This window comes from Lissotriton helveticus, chromosome 1_1 (genome assembly GCF_964261635.1).
Source record: "Lissotriton helveticus chromosome 1_1, aLisHel1.1, whole genome shotgun sequence".
In the NCBI taxonomy this organism is placed as follows: Eukaryota; Metazoa; Chordata; class Amphibia; order Caudata; family Salamandridae; genus Lissotriton; species Lissotriton helveticus.
This window is the reverse complement of record NC_136057.1, coordinates 1150459382-1150477704: the sequence shown is the minus strand read 5'-3', so window position 1 is coordinate 1150477704 and position 18323 is coordinate 1150459382. Positions and strand designations below refer to the sequence as shown.

The 18323-nt window shown below is 53.1% G+C and overlaps 2 protein-coding genes across 3 annotated transcripts in view; both read right to left on the bottom strand.

Moving 5' to 3' along the window:
• Nucleotides 1-18323, bottom strand: part of MOV10L1 (Mov10 like RNA helicase 1) — a 1293514-nt gene that overhangs the window by 1114688 nt on the left and 160503 nt on the right. The gene's annotated exons all lie outside the window — the stretch shown is intronic.
• LOC144781723 (uncharacterized) lies at nucleotides 7502-9555 on the bottom strand. Its single transcript, XM_078661071.1, has 2 exons — nucleotides 9284-9555; nucleotides 7502-9200 (listed from the first exon to the last, which is right to left on the bottom strand). Exons 1-2 carry the CDS (start codon nucleotides 9553-9555, stop codon nucleotides 7502-7504), a joined length of 1971 nt encoding a protein of 656 aa, XP_078517197.1.

Here is an 18323-nt window from a genome sequence, read left to right as displayed (position 1 = left end):
CAGTCCCTCTAGGAAGGCTTTAATGGCAGGCACCCTGAAAACAGAGAGATGCTGCCTATTCTGGAGATAAGCCGCTATGGCGGATAAGTGTATCCGAATGGAAGCGTATGCTAGATTGCATTTGTAAAGATGTAACAAATAGCAGATGATGTTAGGAATGGATGCATCTAGCAGGTTGATATTGTGGTCTGTACAGTAAATGACAAACCGCTTCCACTTTGCTGCATAGCAAGCTCTGGTAGTGGGCTTTCTTGCCTCCCGGATGATGTCCATGCATTCTGGAGGCAGGTTGAGGTAGCCAAATTCTAAGACCTCAGGAGCCAGATCGCCAGATTGAGCTGTTGCGGATCTGGATGCTGAATGTCTCCATGGTTCTGCGTCAGGAGCCTGGATGTGAGATGCAGCCTTTGATGCGGTACCACGGAAAGTTCTAGAAACGTGGTGTACCATGGTTGGCGTGCCCATGTTGGAGCAACCAGGATGAGAGTCATCGAGTGTTGCTTTAGCTTTCTTGCCACCAGCGGAATGAGAGGCGCTGAGGGAAAAGCGTACGCAAATTTGCCTGACCAGTTCATCCATATCGCATTCCCTTGCGATTCCGGGTGAGAGAACCTGGCGGCAAAGCTTTGGCATTTTGCGTTTTCCCTTGTGGCAAACAGGTCTATCTCTGGATGACCCCACTGCTGGAAGTACGGGTGGAGAACTGATGGATGTATCTCCCACTCGTGCATTTGATGGCTGTATCTGCTGAGCAGATCCGCCATCTGATTGTCCTTGCCCGAGAGGTGTTCTGCCATGAGGAAAATGTTCCTCTGAATGGCCCACTTCCACATGCTCTGAGCCAGATGAGACAGCTGTGGCGAGTGAGTGCCTCCCTGTTTTTGGATGTAGTACATGGCTGTCATGTTGTCCGTCCGGATCAACACGACTTTGTTGCACAGATGTACTTTGAAGGACTTTAGCGCCATGAAGATTGCCATCAATTCTAGGTAGTTGATGTGCAACTTCTGTTGCTGGGTGGACCACAGTCCCTGCACAGTGTAGTGGAGCACATGGGCTCCCCACCCTTGGAGAGATGCGTCCGTCGCTCGGATAATCTGTGGCACTGGCTCTTGGAACGGTCGTCCCTTGCAAAGGTTGTGTGGATTCCACCAATGCAGAGAGTTGTATGTCCGACCGGTCACCAACACTAGGTCTGTCGGTTGTCCCTGAGCCTGTGTCCACTGATTTGCCAAGCATTCTTGGAGCAGACGCATGTGCAACCTCGCGTGCGGGACTATGAAGATGCAGGAGGCCATCATGCCTATCAACTGCATGAACACTCTCGCTGGTAGGGAGTGTTGCGGTCTGAACCTCTGGATCAGTGATTGAATTGTGTCGATCCTGACTGGGTTTGGCTGAGCCATAGCAGTCAGGGTGTTTATTGTCGCGCCCAGATACTGCCGCACATGGGCTGGTTGAAGGTGCGACTTTGGGTAGTTTAGCGAGAACCCCAGACTGTGAAGGAGGTGAATAGTGTGGGACATGTCTGCGGCGCACTGTTGTTCCGACTTTGCTTGAACAAGCCAGTCGTCTAGGTACGGGTAGACATGTATGTTCTGCCTTCTGAGGTGCGCCGCCACTGTCGCCAGACACTTTGAAAACACTCTGGGGGCAGTAGTCACCCCGAATGGTAGGACTTTGAACTGATAGTGCCTGTTTTGAATGGTGAACCTGAGGTATTTTCTGTGGGATGGGTGGAGTGGGATGTGGAAATAAGCATCCTTGAGGTCCAAGGTTGCTAGGAAGTCCACTTGGCTTAGCAGTGGAAGAATTTGCTGCAGTGTCAGCATGTGAAAGTGTTCTGACAGTATATACATGTTGAGAGGGCGTAGATCCAGAATGGGTCTGAGGGATCCGTCCTTTTTTGGGATGAGGAAGTACAGGGAATAGACTCCTGTTCCTTCCTCCTCCACCGGTACGAGCTCGATTGCGCCTTTTTGCAGCATCACCACAACTTCCTGCGGCAATAAGTGCAAGTGCTCTGCCGACATAGGACGGTGTCTTGGGGGAATGTTGGGAGGAGTGGATGTTAACTCCAAACAATAATCGTACTGGATAAGTTTTCTCACCCACCTGTCCGTGGTGATGGACGTTCAGACTGGCAGGAACTGCTGGAGTCTCCCCCCCGACAGGTGTTGGATGGTCGGGGGGCAGTGACAGAGAGTCACTGTTTGTTGGCGGCAGAGGAACGGGAGTTGTTGTTCCCTCTGCCCCTGCCTTTGGCACTGTTACCTCTGTAACCCCCTCTACCCTGCTTGGGGTACGAGGATTGTGCACCACTTTTTGCGAATTGTGTTTGTTGACCCAACTGTCCTCTGGTAACACCATGTGCTCCTGAGCGACGAAAAGTGCTTCCCCTGAATTGTTGAGACTGAAGCGCCCCCATAGACTTAGCAGTCTCATTGTCCTTTTTAATCTTTTCCAGGGTGGTGTCAACATCTGGACCAAACAGTCTGTCTGGATTGACGGGCTGGTTGAGTATTGTAGTTTGAATATAGGGTTTACATCCAGATATGCGAAGCCAAGCTTGTCGCCTTAACATGACGCTAGTGTTAATTCCCCTAGCCGCTGTATCTGCCACATCAAGTGCACACTTTATTGCTGCGTTTGAGATGAGCTTTCCCTCTTGTATGAGCATTTCGGCCCCTTCCTTAAACTGATCAGGTAGGTGTTGAAGGAGCTGTTCTAGGGTGTCGTAATGCGCCCTATCGTATCGTGCCAATAGTGCCTGTGTGTTTGCTATACGCCAGATATTGGCAGCTTGCGCAGCCACCCTTTTGCCGGATGCCTCAAGCACTTTCGACTCCTTGTCTGGGGGAGGAGCTTCACCCGTTGTTTGGGAGTTCGCCCTCTTGCGGGCATTGGCGACCACCAATGAATCCAGAGGCAACTGTCCCCGAATATATGCAGGGTCTCCAGGTGCTGGCCTGTATTTCTTTTCGATACGTGGGTTTACCACTCTCGCCCTGGTAGGTTCCTTAAAGATTTCTGGTGCATGTTTAAGGACACCTTTGAGCATAGGAAGTATTTTAACTGTTCTGTCTGAGACAGAGAAAGTGTCAAACAAAAAGTCCTCCTCTACCGGGTCAGCATGCATGTCCACATCATGATTTGCCGCTGCCCGCTCTATCAAAGCATTAAACGCTGCTGAATCCTCTGTTGGTGATGTACGTGACCCAAACCCCTGTGGATCATGTACCACCTGATGTCCACTTTGGACCCCAGTAACGCCATATGAGTCCAGTTGAACATCAGGGTCAGTGTCAACTGGGAAATTGTACTGGTCATCTTGGTCATCATCCTCTCCACCTGATTGGTCGGGGGAAGGTGATGGACTCCTTCTTGGTGGTGGCAGAACAGGTTCAACAAGGGCAGGAATGTCCTGTGCCGGCCTTTTCTTTTTCAGTGGAATGACATGGGATTCCAGTGGTTGGGAAGTGATTTTCCTTTTGTAGAGGGTCAATTTCCCCGTTTGGGCATCGATGTAATGCTCTGATTGGTCTTCAGAGGCGTGATGTCGATCCAAGCTTTCGTGCGTGGAAGGGTCCGACGTCTCAGCGATTTTCGGCACCGATCTGGGTGCAAATGCCTTCGGTGCCACCTTAGGTGGAAGCGAGTAGAGAAGCTTGCCCGAGGTCTTCGGAGGTGCGTCCACCGATTTCAGAGCCGACGGCATGGGAGCCGTTGACGACAAAGTCTTTTCCCGAATACGTTTGAGGGAGTCGGTGACCTGCTTAGTGAAGGAAGCAGAGGGGTTAGAAACTGACGGCCGATGTTCGGTAGCGTCGGAGTCCCTCGGTGTCGACGAGTTTTCCGTCGACGAATCTTCGTTACTCACGGGTCGAGGCTTAGTTGCAGCCTTTGGCGCCGACGCCGTTGCTGCCGATCCGGCATCTTTGTGCCGATGCATAGTGCCCCCTGTTTTCGGGTCATGGCTTTTAGTTGACTTTGACTCGACTGTGCGCTTACTGGTAGGCGCCGCAGTGGCGGTCGAAGGTGTGTCAACAGTCTTCGAGGTCCGCGCCGGAGCAACTGTGCTTGACACTTGATGGACGTCCTTCTTAGAGGATGATTCCTTGGGCACCTTTTGCGGCGCTGTCGACTCGCCAGCCTTTTTCGACTTCTGTGGGCCGGAGGTCGACGGAGTCGATGAAGGAGCAGGCTTCGCTATTTTTTGTTGGACGTCGGCCATTTTAGGTTTTGTCGAATCCGATGGTTTCGGTTTTGATGGGACGTCGGCCATCTTTGGCGCCGTCGAATCCGAAGGTTTCGGTTTCGATACGTGTAATGGCGGTTCCGCGTGATTGTCCGTGGCCGGGCCAGAAGGCGGGCCGGGGATAGCGGTGCTGGGTCGTGGGTAAGGCCGAGTGGCGATCCCGTGACCTGAGCCTGAGTCATGTATCTTTCGGGGCATTGCTCTTCCTCTGAGCTATCTTCCGCGGCCCCATAAACTTCTTCGTCGTCCCCTACCTCCTCGACGTATTCAAGGTCCAGGGCCTGTCCTTCGACCTGGTCTTCGGGCTCCCCCTCGACCTCCGTCGACGGTGGTGAAATCTGAAGATGATGGCTACCGCCTTCTTCTGCGGGGTCGTCGAATATGTCGTCGGGTGCCGGGGCCGCTCGCTGGGCCTCGAGGCGCGCCGCGCGCCGATGCTTGAGCGTTTTCTTTGACCTGAATTTTGAACAGGCCATGCAGTTTTCCTCGTTGTGGTCCGGCGAGAGGCATTTATTACAGACTGGATGCATGTCGATATGTGGATATTTGGATCCACAGACGGGGCAGAACTTGAACGGGCTCCGCTCCATGTTAAGTTCGTCGGGGTCTTGCTGCGACGAGAGGGCCTCGATGTCCGAAGAGTTACTCGACTCCGCAGAATTCCGGCTCAGAGAGTCGGAGGATGCTCGAGACCGTACGCAAACAATACCGACGCAGGTAACGAAGGCCTTTTGGCCTTAAGAACAAAGTTTCTCGGTTCTGACACGGAGACGTCGAAACCACATCCGAACCCAATGGCGGAAAAAAACAATCTGGGGATGGAGTCGATGCCCATGCGCACTGTAGTCCAGGGGAGGAGCCACCTATCTTGTGATACTTTGAAGACTCTTCCAGGACAACAATGTGCAATCATCCGGACCCAACACTAGGCGGCGATCTATGCAATAGATATGAATTTAGCAGCCCACATGCCTCGAACATGACCATTAACCTTCGGATGGACTCAGACTGTCTCTGGGCGTACAATAAGATATCTTCGGCGTACAACGATATGCGTTCCTCACAGCCACCCCCCAGGTCTATACCCCGTACTCTCGGGTCCGTATGTACCCAGTGCACCAGGGGTTCCAGCGCAAGGGCTAAGAGGGTCGGAGAAAGGGGACAGCCCTGCCTCGTGCCGCGCCCCCAGTTGGAATTCACGCGACATAGCCCCTTTAACTAGGACTCTCGCGGTCGGTTCAGAGTAGAGGAGCCTCACCCATGCGCGGAAGTTGTCTCAAAATCCTAGTTTCTCCAAGACAGCATATAGGGAGCCCCATTCGATGCTGTCAAACGCCATACGCGTGTCGAGAGATAGCAAGGCCGCCGGTACTCCCGGTGGTTTAGTTACTGCCTGCAGGACCCCAAACAGACGTCGCAGGTTGACGCGCGTGCTCCTATGGGGCATAAAGCTCGACTGGTCCGGATGGACCAGTGTTTGTATCACTGTACCCAGGCGCGTGGCTAGGATCTTCCCAAAGACCTTCGTCTCAAAGTTGAGGAGGGAGATAGGTCTGTAGGAGCTGCATGTTTCCTTCGACTTACCCTCCTTATGGATCACTACGATCGCTTCTTGTCGTAGATCTCGCGGAAGCTGACCATTCTCTCGCGCCTCGTGGAGCATAATACACATGTGCGGTGCCGTGCAGCTTGCCACACACCAAAACGCTTCTGCCCGGAACCCGTTGGGACCCAGGGCCTTACCCCTCTGCAGATCCCCCATGGCCTCTTCCACTTCGTTGACCGTGATGTCTGCATCCAGAATATCCCTGTCCGCAGGCTCCAGTAGGGGCAGCTGCATCGGGGCAAGGAAGTCACGACATTTCTGCTCCCCCTTAGTAGTCTGAGATCGGTAGACCTCCTCGTAGTAGCAGGCGAACTCCTCCGCTATCGCCACGCTTGTAGTGCTCACTGACCCGTCCGCACATTCTATACTAGGCACCCAGCTGTGCTCTCGATCTTTCTTTTCCAGCCAGGTGATCATTTTATTTGCCTTATCACCCAGGTCATATACCCGTCGCTGGGTCGCCAGCGCATGGGACTGTGCCTGTTCTGTCGTAAGGTCCCTCAATTCCTTGCTTAGGAGGCGTGCTCTATGCTGCCTATCCTGCCCCTGTTCCTGGGTGGATCCCACCTCAGCCTCCAGTTCGTGGAGCTCCATCTCTAACTTTTCAGCCTGCGCATATTTCTCTTTTCTCCGTCTCCCCACCTCCGCCTGCATGAAATCCCTGGCCACCGTCTTATACGCTTCCCAGACCACTCCGGGGGAGCTCACGGACCCTACATTGTCCTCGAAATAATGTTCCACCCGTTCCCGGAATCTCTCCTGGAAATCCCTGTCTTTGAATAGGAAGGGATCAAGTCGAAGGGGGACACTCCGGTCTCGCCTAGGACCCACCATCTGAACCCCAACCGGTGAAAGGTCTGATATCCCTCTGGCCTTGTGATGTCCGCCCCTAAAGAGGATCAAGCTATCATTACGTGTAAACATGTAGTCGATCCTGGAGGACGAGCCTTGGGCCGCGGAGACGTGGGTGTATTGTCTTGTCTGCAGATTATGTGCTCTCCAGAGGTCCACCAGACCCAGCGCATGTGCGAAGTCTCTGAGATGATGCGCCCCTCCACCACCCAATTTAGGCGGCAGTCGGTCCAACTCCCCAGCCATCACATCATTCATGTCCCCTCCCAGGATCAGTGTCCCCGTGGGCATCTCTAACAGCGCCTTACCAAGATCCGGGAGTGTAGTCGTGTGGAGCTTTGGGGGAATTGAATATGCTACTTACCAGTATGCATCTGTTCTTGGCATGTAGGGCTGCTAACATTCATATCTTAGCATTAGATCGCCGCCTAGTGTTGGGCTCGGATGATTGCACATTGTTGTCCTGGAAGAGTCTTCGAAGTATCCTGAAATAGGTGGCTCCTCCCCTGGACTACAGTGCGCATGGGCATCGGCTCCATCCCCAGATTGTTTTTCGCCATTGTGGCAGAAGATGGAGTGAAAAGTGTAAAAGATGTCCATGCTAATGAATAAATACAATAGTATATCTGCAGCTGCGACAGGCACCGGGGAGGAGGGCGGGCGATATGAATGTTAGCAGCCCTACATGCCAAGAACAGATGCATACTGGTAAGTAGCATATTCAGTTCGAGGCATGTGGGCTGCTAAATTCATATCTTAGCATAGAATACATAGCAGTCCCTCCATCAGCGGCGGTTGCCCGTGCCAGCTGCAGAAACCTGAAAAAGTGTCTTGAGAACAGCCTGTCCTACAGCTGCTTGCTGCTTGGAATGCACATCAACACAGTAGTGTTTTGTGAAGGTATGTGGTGTGACCCACGTGGCTGCTCTGCAAATATCCTCTAAAGGAATGTTCCCTAGGAAAGCCATGGATGCCCCCAGTTTGCGTGTGGAGTGCGCTCTGGGGGGTATTGTTAAAGTGCGCTTGGCTTTTTGATAACATATCTGGATGCACTTAACAATCCACCTGGCTATCCCTGCTTTGGAAATTGGGTTGCCTTTGTGTTGGGGTGCGAAGGCAACAAAGAGTTGTTTTGTCTTTCTAAAGGGTTGTGTTCTGTCTATGTAGTACATCAACGCCCTCCGTACATCTAAGGTATGGAGCATTCTTTCCGCCACCGTTTGCGGGTTTTGAAAGAATGCTGGTAAGTCAATAGTTTGGTTTAGATGAAACTGTGACACCACCTTCGGAAGGAATTTGGGGTTAGTGCGTAGCACTACCCTATTTGAATGGATTTGAATGAATGGCTCTTGGATTGTGAGCGCCTGCAGCTCACTGACACGCCTCAGAGACGTAATAGCCACAAGGAAAGCTACTTTCCACGTAAGGAACTGGAGTTCACACGAGTGCAGGGGCTCAAATGGCGGTCCCATCAGTCTGGTGAGAACGACATTGAGGTTCCACACCGGAGCTGGCGGTGTCCTTGGGGGAATGACTCGTTTCAGACCTTCAAGGAAGGCTTTAATGGCAGGCACCCTGAAGACAGAGAGGTGCTGCCTGTTCTGGAGATAAGCCGCTATGGCGGATAGATGTATCCGAATGGAAGTGTACGCTAGATTGCACTTGTAAAGATGCAACAGATAGCAGATGATGTTGGGGATAGATGCATCTAGCGGGTCGATGTCATTGGCCGTACAGTAAATGACAAAACGCTTCCACTTTGCAGCATAGCATGCTCTAGTAGTTGGTTTCCTTGCCTCCTTGATGATGTGCATGCACTCCGGAGGTAGGTTAAGGTATCCAAACTCTAGGACTTCAGGAGCCAGATCGCCAGGTTGAGCTGTTGTGGATCTGGATGCTGAATGTCTCCATGGTTCTGCGTCAAAAGACTGGGCGTGAGGCGCAGCCTTTGATGCGGCACCACTGAGAGTTCGAGGAACGTGGTGTACCAAGCTTGGCGCGCCCACGTTGGAGCAACCAGGATGAGAGTCATCTCGTGCTGCCTTAGCTTTCTTGCGACCAGCGGTATTAGAGGGGCTGGCGGAAAAGCGTACGCAAATTTGCCTGACCAGTTCATCCATATCGCATTCCCCTGCGACAGTGGGTGAGGGAACCTGGCGGCAAAGAGTTGGCATTTTGCGTTCTCTGCTGTGGCAAACAGGTCTATCTCCGGATGACCCCACTGCTGGAAGTACGGGTGGAGAACAGACGGGTGTATCTCCCACTCGTGCATTTGATGGCTGTATCTGCTGAGCAGATCCGCCATCTGATTGTCCTTTCCTGGGAGGTGTTCTGCCATGAGGAAAATGTTCCTCTGAATGGCCCACTTCCACATGCTCTGAGCCAGATGAGACAGCTGTGGCGAGTGGGTGCCTCCCTGCTTTTGAATGTAGTACATCGCGGTCATGTTGTCCGTCCGGACTAGCACGACTTTGTTGCACAGATGTACAATGAAGGACTTGAGCGCCATGAAGATTGCCATCAGTTCCAGATAGTTGATGTGCATCTTCTGTTGCTGCGTCGTCCATAGTCCCTGCACTGTGTAAGTGAGCACATGAGCTCCCCAACCCTGGAGAGACGCGTCCGTTGTCAGGATAATCTGCGGCACAGGCTCTTGGAACAGTCGGCCCTTGCAAAGGTTGTGTGGAGTCCACCAATGCAGAGAGTCGTATGCCCGACTGGTAACCAACACTAGGTCTGTCAATTGCCCACGAGCCTGTGTCCACTGATTCGCTAAGCACTCCTGGAGCGGGCGCATGTGTAGCCGTGCGTGAGGGACTATGAAGATGCAGGAGGCCATCATGCCTATCAACTGCATGAACACTCTCGCTGGAAGCGAGTGTTGCGGCCTGAACCTTTGGATCAGAGCCTGCATGCTGTCTATCCTGACCTGGTTTGGCTGAGCCATGGCCGTCAGGGTATTGATAGTCGCGCCTAGAAACTGCCGGACATGCGCCGGCTGAAGATGCGATTTTGGGTAGTTCAGGGAGAAACCCAGATCGTGAAGAAGGTGAATTGTAGTCGACATGTCTGCGGCGCACTGTTGCTCTGACTTGGCTTGCACGAGCCAGTCGTCCAGGTAGGGGTAGACATGGATGTTCTGCCTCCTGAGGTGCGCCGCTACTGTCGCCAGACACTTTGTGAACACCCTCGGGGCTGTTGTGACTCCGAAGGGTAGGACTTTGAACTGGTAGTGCCTGCCCTGAATAGTGAACCTGAGGTATTTCCTGTGTGACGGGTGTAGTGGAATGTGGAAATAAGCATCCTTGAGGTCTAAGGTTGCTAAGAAGTCTCCTTGGTTTAGCAAGGGAAGAATCTGTTGCAGTGTAAGCATGTGGAAATGTTCCGATAGTATGTACAGGTTGAGGGGACGTAGATCGAGAATGGGCCTGAGAGAACCGTCCTTCTTTGGAATAAGGAAGTACAGGGAATATACCCCTGTGCCTTCCTCCCCCACCGGCACGAGCTCGATTGCTCCCTTTTGCAGCATCACCACTACCTCCTGCTGCAATAAGAGCAAGTGCTCTGCGGACATAGGCCGTTGCCTTGGCGGGATGTTGGGTGGAGTGGACTTTAACTCTAGGCAATAACCATACTGGATTAGTTGTCGCACCCACCTGTCTGTGGTGATGTTTCTCCAGACGGGCAGGAACCGCTGCAGTCTCCCCCCGACAGGTGTTAGGTGGTCGGGGGGCAGTGACAGAGAGTCACTGTTTGTTGGGAGTAGAGGTGCGGGAGCTGTTGTTTCCTCTGCCGCGACCTCTGTTGCTGTTATTCCTGTAACCTCCCTTGTTCTGTTTAGTGAACGAGGATTGTGCCCCACCTTTTGTGAACTGGGATTGTTGACCCAATTGTCCTCTGGTGACTCAACGTGCACCTGAGCGACGAAAATTGCCGCCACGAAACTGCTGTGACTGTAGGGCCCCCATAGACTTAGCAGTGTCCGTGTCTTTCTTTATTTTCTCTAGGGTGGTGTCAACATCCGGACCAAACAGACTATCAGGATTGACTGGCTGATTAAGAATTGTCGTCTGAATATCCGGTTTAAACCCTGAGATGCGGAGCCACGCTTGTCGTCTCAGCATAACGCTAGTGTTGATAGCCCTAGCAGCTGTGTCCGCAGCATCAAGTGCACACTTGATGGCTGCGTTTGAGATTAGCTTCCCTTCCTCGATAAGCATTTTCGTGCCCTCTTGGAACTGTGGAGGCAGGTGTTGTACGATCTGTTCTAGGGTGTCATAGTGCGCCCTATCATAACGCGCCAAGAGCGCCTGTGTATTGGCAATGCGCCAGAAGTTTGATGCCTGTGCAGCTACTCTTTTGCCCCCTGCCTCTAGCACTTTGGATTCCTTATCCGGGGGAGGAGCTTCACCCGTAGTCTGGGAGTTGGCACGTTTCCTGGCATTGGCGACCACAAGAGAGTCCAATGGCAATTGTCCCCGAATGTATGCGGGGTCCGCAGGTGCAGGTCTGTACTTTTTTTCAATGCGAGGGTTGACCACTCTCGCTCTCGTAGGCTCCTTAAAAATGTCCCCAGCATGCTTGAGGACTCCTTTAAGCATAGGCAGTGTCTTTACTGTCCTTTCAGAGACCGAAAAAGTGTCGAAAAGGAAGTCTTCCTCCACAGGGTCGGCATGCATGTCCACATCGTGATTGGCTGCCGCCCTTTCGAGTAGGGCATGAAAACCTGCTGAATCCTCAGTCGGGGATGCCCGTGCATTAAAAGGCTGCGGGTCCTGCCCCGCACCTTGGGTGTTCTGGTCACCAGTGTCATCATATGAATCCGGTTGCACATCAGGTTCATTGATTGGGAAATTGTACTGGTCGTCCTCATCATACCCCTCACCCTCAGAGTGGTCTGGGGAGGGAGTAGGGCTCCGTCTCGGAGGAGGCTGGATTGGTTCCGTGAGGCCTGAGGCGTCAAGGGGCACCCTTTTCTTCTTTAGTGGAATGACATAGGGGTCCACTGGCTCCGAAGTTATTTTCCTCTTATAGAGGGTCAGTTTGCCTGTGTCAGCGTCGATGAAATGCGCCGAATCGTCCTCGGATTCGAGCACCTGACGTGGAAGTGGGCCAGTCGGTGAAGAAACCACCTGTTTCGGTGCCGATTTGGTTGAAAATGCCTTGGGCGCCTCCTTCGGCGGCAAAATAAAGAGAAGTTTCCCAGACGGCTTCTCTGGAGTGTCTTTTCGCGGCTGCGTTGATGGTATCGGAGCCGACGGGGCAAAGGCCTTTTCCCTGATCCTTTTCAGTGAGTCGGCAATGGGGGACGGCACACTCACAGTTTGTGTCGGCGCCGACGAGGATGGTCTGATTTTCCCCTCGGATCCGACGTCCTTGTGGGCCTTGTGCGTCTTGGGCGCGGATCCCGTCTGTACCGCCTCCGATTCCTGCGTTCGGGGCACAGACTTCTTTCCGTGTGCCTGCGTAGCCTCCTTGGAGCCGACTTTGGCGGGTTTTGACGGCGTCGGAGCCGCTGTCCCGTGCCGACCATCTTTCTTGGAGGACCCCTCCTCTAGCGTCGGTTTCGATTTCGCAGCATCGGAATCGACGGACTTCCTCGACTTCTGCGGACCGGAGGTCGACGGAGTCGATGGGGTAGCAGGCGCCGTCGGTTTCACCGGCACGGCAGCCATCTTAGGGACACTCGAGTCCTTAACTTTCAGTTTCGATTTCGGGTCGGCCATTTTAGGTGTTGTCGATCCCGATGGTTTCGGTTTCGGTTTCGAAACAGTCTGCCCAGCAAGTAAGTCCGTGGCCGGGCCCGAAGGCGGGGCTGTGGCTTGCGGCAACGGGTCTTGGGTAAGGCCGACAGGCGATCCCGTGTCCCGGTCGGTATCCTCGTAACCTTCGGGGCAGAGCTCGTCCGCTGAGCTATCCGCCGCGGCCCCATAAATCTCATCGTCGTCTCCTACCTCGTCGACGTATTGAAGGCCTGGACCCGCGACTCCGTCGTCGTCTCCCGGATCCGCCTCGACCTCCGTCCCGGGTGGGGAGATTTGGAGATGATGACCCTGGTCCTCTTCGTCTTGGTCGCCGAAGATGTTTTCCGGATCCGGTGCCGCTTGTTTAGCTTCCATGCGCACCGCGCGCCGAAGCTTGAGAGTCTTCTTCGATCGGAACTGTGCACAGGCCTTGCACTTTCCGTCGTCGTGGTCAGGCGAAAGGCATTTGTTACACACGGGGTGTAGATCGATGTGTGGGTACTTGGACCCACAGAGCGGGCAGTACTTAAACGGGCTCCGCTCCATGTCCGAAAAGGCTTGCAGTCGTGTCGCGATGAGAAGGCCTCAAAGTTCCGAGAGCGAAGAAAACTCCGCTTATTCCGGCTCAAAGAGACGGAAGACTCGAGACCGTGCGCAGACAATACCGACGCAAGAAAATCGAGGCCTTTTGGCCGCTAAAAGGTAGTTTTACTTGGTTCCGACAGTAAGACGTCGAGACCACATCCGAACCCAATGGCGGAAAAAAACAATCTGGGGATGGAGCCGATGCCCATGCGCACTGTAGTCCAGGGGAGGAGCCACCTATCTCAGGATACTTCGAAGACTCTTCCAGGACAACAATGTGCAATCATCCGAGCCCAACACTAGGCGGCGATCTAATGCTAAGATATGAATTTAGCAGCCCACATGCCTCGAACATAGAGGGAGCACAGGTTCAGCGTACGTTCTTCCCATTGGGCCGACAACGCTGCGTAGCGACCCTGGGGATCTAGCCAGCATCTCCCCAGGACCACCGGCAGGGAGTTTATGATAAGGATCCCCGCACCCCTGGAACCCGTAGTAAAGCCAGAGTGGGCACGCAGGGTGTAGCCAAATCTGTCTAGGGCTTTGCAGCGGTTTCCTAACAGGTGTGTCTCTTGTAGGAGCACAACGTCAGGGGCGTATCTCCGGAGGTATTATAGCACTACAATGCGTTTAATTTTGTTTTGTAAACCGTTAACATTCCAGGATACTATGTCAATGTGTTGTGTCTGAGTCGTGTGTGGCCCAGCTATCGATCCCGTCAATGATATCGGGTAAAGACCAAATCTCCCTTTTACCCCGCTCCCTCCCGCCTACTGAATGTGTCAATGGAGTCAGAACAGTCATGTGAAAAAAAGACATGCAAACAATAAGAATAAGAACTGGAGCAAGCCCCCCCATCTCCCCCTCATCAGCCCCCCTCCCTGCTACCCTGCTACTCCGGCCAAACATCCCCAACAAGCAGAGCGCCTGTAGCCATACAAACGATAAACGGTAAACACAGGGGTGAGTGGTACGACCAAGAATGCTACCGGGGCACCCATCCGACCCCCTTTTTGCATAACCTCATCGATACCATCATATGTCCTGCTCAGGAACAGCGTCCCATTGTAACAGAGTACTTCCAGTGGACCCTATCGGAATACACAGCCCCCGCGGTACACAAATGACAGCGATTTTACTCTAGTGCTTCGAGGCAGTCTCTCGCATGGTCCCCATCAAGTCCGAGACCCCCCCCTCAGTGGCCCCGCAAGATCAGTAACCATGGTCCCCATATACATTACGTGTCCATGAGTTATGGCAGTGCAAACCAGTGTGGATCTTCATGTCACCTCAGCTCCGGTGACGCCGAGAGGCTGCGGGGCCCTCCTCCCACTCTCCGGGCATGGGCTTTCTTGTCGCCGTCGCACACCCCCAGCTGATCCCACAGAGGAGGCCGGGGACTGGGGCGCCGCACTTCCCCAGCTCCCCTCCCACTCCGGACCTCTCTGTTTCTGGCCGCGCTCTTCAAGCCAAGCATGAACATCCTCTGGGGTGGTGAAGAAAAAGGATTTCCCATCCGCCAAGACCTTGAGCCGCACCAGGAAGAACATCATGTACTTATATCCACATTCTCGAAGTCCTCTCTTGACGGCATCGAACGAGCGGCGCTCCTGCTGGACCTTGAGTGTGAAATCCGGGAAGAAGCGGATCGTGGAGTTGTCCACCCGAATGTCCCCATGTTGCCGGGCCGCCTGCAGGATTGCATCCCGATCCCTATAGTTGAGGATCCGCGCGATAATGGTGCGCGGCGGCGTCCCCGGGCACAGCGGCGGGATCGGTGCCCGATGCGCCCACTCAACAACGAAGAATTTAGACAGTCGTTTGGGCTGTAGACGGTTTAACACGAGATCCTCTAGAAACAGTTCCACGCTAGCCCCTTCCATTTTCTCCGGAACCCCTACCACACTGAGGTTATTTCTTCGGGCCCTCCCTTCTTGGTTCTCCAGCCATGCTGCCATCTACTTCTGCTGGTGTGTGCGCTGTTGGGCCTGTTGCCGTCGCTGATTGGCCGCGCCCTGTAGCTCCGCGATGGCGGCGGCGTTCTGCGTGGCCTTCTCGGACGTCTTGTTTAGGTCCGCCCGTTGAAGCGTCAGCTCTATAGACATTTTATCAATTTTGGACTCCAGAGTTGTGCCCAACTACTGTATGGCTTGCATTATGGCAGACAGAGACGGCTCACGAGGCTCCCCTGAAGTCCCGTGGTGGGGCCCGCCCCCACCCACCCCGTTCCGCCGTATAATTGTCCATAGTGTTGGATTAGGTCGCCGTTGTCTTCTTGGTCCTCATTTCAGTGTGGATAGTTGCTGACCGCCACTAGGCCCTTCGTTCTTCTTCCACACACCACCCCGTCCAGGAGGAGCCGGGGCGGCCCCGGGCAGGCCGGGCCACTGCCAGAGGTGTCAGCCGGAAACCTGGCTGTCAGGAACGCCGTCCGACAAGGGGGGGGGGGGCTCGCTTCGCCCACCGATACGCCGTCTACCGTCGCCCCCTGGCCTCTGTGTCGCTGTCGCCAAAGGGCCCTCCTCTGTAGACGGTAGTGCAGTTCTGTTCACTCCCGCTGTCTTCGCACCCAGGGGTCGCCCGACAGGGCTGTGCAGGCCCCTCCGCCGCCTCAGCGGGCCACGTGGCTGGGGCTTCGTCACTCCAGCCAGGGAGGGGACCAGACCGCTCCCCCACGGTACCGGATCGGGCAGCGCGCCCCACCGGCACACCCCAGGGGGGGCCACACAGGAAGCAGTCGCCGCTCTCACGTCCCAGTCTGCGCACACCGGGGGGGGGGGCCAAGAGGCGGGCGCCGCTCTTACTTCTTCGGGAGTCGCTACAACCACGCAACCCCTGCTGCGCCGTCCTCAGCTCCGCCGCCTCTCCTCACTCCCCGGGCAGCCTGTTGATTACGCGAGGCCGGTGCTCCGCCGGCGGGCCCTCCTCACTTGGGCCGCAGCAGGCCCGCAATCGCCGCTCCTCAGATCTCCGCCTCTCGGGGTCTGAGCAGTACAGGGAACACACCGCTGGGCACCGGAGGTTGTTAGCTCTCCGGCCCCGGTGAAGGACTCAGTGGTATCGCCAAATTTAGTCAGGATATCTAGGGGTCTTCCAATCGCCGCCGGAGCGCCGCGGGATTATGCGGCCATCTTGGTCGCCGCCAGGCCACGCCTTATTTCATCATTTTTAAACTTGGTAACATTGTCTGGGCATTGGTTGCACCTTATCAGTACCAGTTTTATACCCAAATATAACAATAGGCAACAGAGAGGTGACAAGTTCAGTTTGGCAAAGGACCATTCATTGTGCAGCAACATGTTTTGCTGTATTTTTAATAACTTTTGATCCGTTTGAGCAAGACATTTTTTTGTTAAAATCTGCAGATTATGCGGCAAATGATGAATTATGTAGCAAAAGAGGAAAATGTATAATAATGTGAAAATTGCAGCAGCCACATAATTGCATAATTCCAGTAGCCCTGCTTATAAGAATGAATAAATGAGGTTTAACATGGTCACATTAGTGGTGGCACAATAGTGTTGCAATCAACTAGTGCCATGTAACTTACAGGCCCGAGGTACACAAGGTACCAATCTGGGGTAGCCAATTCTACATTTTCTACATTTTTAAAGGTCAGAGCACATAGACTAGGCGCTCATTGCCACCAGCAATAAAATCTAGCAATAGTGCGTGTGTGTGTGTGTGTGGGTAGGGTGCTGGGACCATGCACAAAGGGTATATTCTTACAACTATTAAGGAAAAGGGAATTTCGAAAAGTTGCCCCTCTCCTGCCTAAAACTAAAAGCCTTTTTGCCTATGTCCTACTGTCCTGGGTATTGCCCAGAACTGCTTTAGAGGGTGCACATAGTATTACCCACAACCTGGCACCAGGCTTAATATTGGCCTGCCCAGAACTCTCCTCTGAACACTAATGGACCTGAGAAGAATCTGAAGTGCTCGAAGGAAGATTGAACTTGCTAGGCTTAACTCCAGGAGTGACTCCAAGGATCATTTAGCTGGCTCCTGGTTAAGCTACAGAGCCACAACAAGATTTCAGAGGCCTTTCTCTTGCTTCCCAGCCAACCAATCCTAACTTGATGTGACCTGGTCCCCTCTGCTGTCCTCTGTGGGAGTGTGTCCTGACTGCCAAGTACTGAACCCAGGGTCCTGGACCCTGGCTTTGCTCAGTGTACTCCTCCCGGACTAACTAAAAGGCTCACCAGACTCGAAGGACAACATCATCCAATCAACATCAACAACCTTTTTCAACTGCTTCACCGGACTCAGCGCTGAACAGTTACTGAAGGCCTCACCCGACTCGACATCGAGCAGCAGCCGATAGATGGCTTCACTGGAATCAATGACTAGCTGCAACGGATTAATGCAGCAAAACCTCTGATCCACCCCATGTCGCCACGATTCTCCAGCGTTGTCAAGTCCCTATTTGGATCCAGCCAGTTGCCTAACACCGATGAAGACTATCCATGAAACTCATAGGCATAGATGACAGACTGTAATAGTGAATGAAAGAAATAAGACGAGTCATGTAAGCACTGAATGTAAAGAGGGCAGGAATTAAAACTGGGCTACTGCGTCATTCTACTTTAGGGCCTAGGAGTGGAGACGGATCTCTGTGGTGCATTTTACTGCACACTCTCTTGGGTTCTCTTTTCCATTGCAACTGTCACAGTACTTGGCCCCTTTCCTCATAACAGATGAGCTGTAATGGATCCGTAATAAGGTGCAAAGGTAAGTGGAATTGCACTGTATCTCTTGTGAGATTTTAGAGAGAATATAAGGCTAAAGCACAAAAAGATAATTACCGGAATTAGTCCTAAAAGAATGACGAGAAAGACAGCAGGATCGGTGGATCTTGAGGGTCTGAGGTAGTTGACCATCAGAAGAAAACTAGTCTCTCCTCGCAAAAAAGGAAAATCAAATAATGCAGGTATAAAACATCATGTAACATTCTAGATCTAATTTACACTGGAAGAAAATTTGTGGATGGAGCCACAGATCAGCATAGGATTATTTATCCTTAAAAGACTATGTCTGTGACACAAAAAGGGAATTTACAAAGAAAGAATGTAGTTAGATGCACTTCCAGATAGTGTATGCACTATTGCTCTCGCAATGTGGGGGGAAAGGAAGGAATGCAAATGGAGAGGGAATTGCATGCACTTGAGCCTCGATGTTCCATGAAACTCATTCTCCTTGTGCTAGGTTAAGAAATAAGATGGTTGGATATGTACCTTACTCTCAAATGTAATGACCACATCTTCACCGAAAATAATAG

Excerpts from the sequence above, each read along its gene's own strand:
- LOC144781723 (XM_078661071.1), bottom strand. The coding sequence starts at position 9,555 with ATGGCCTCCTGCATCTTCATAGTCCCTCACGCACGGCTACACATGCGC. Across the intron at positions 9,201-9,283 it reads ACTTACACAGTGCAGGGACT|ATCTGTGCAACAAAGTCGTG; the intron begins ATGGACGACGCA and ends CCTTCATTGTAC.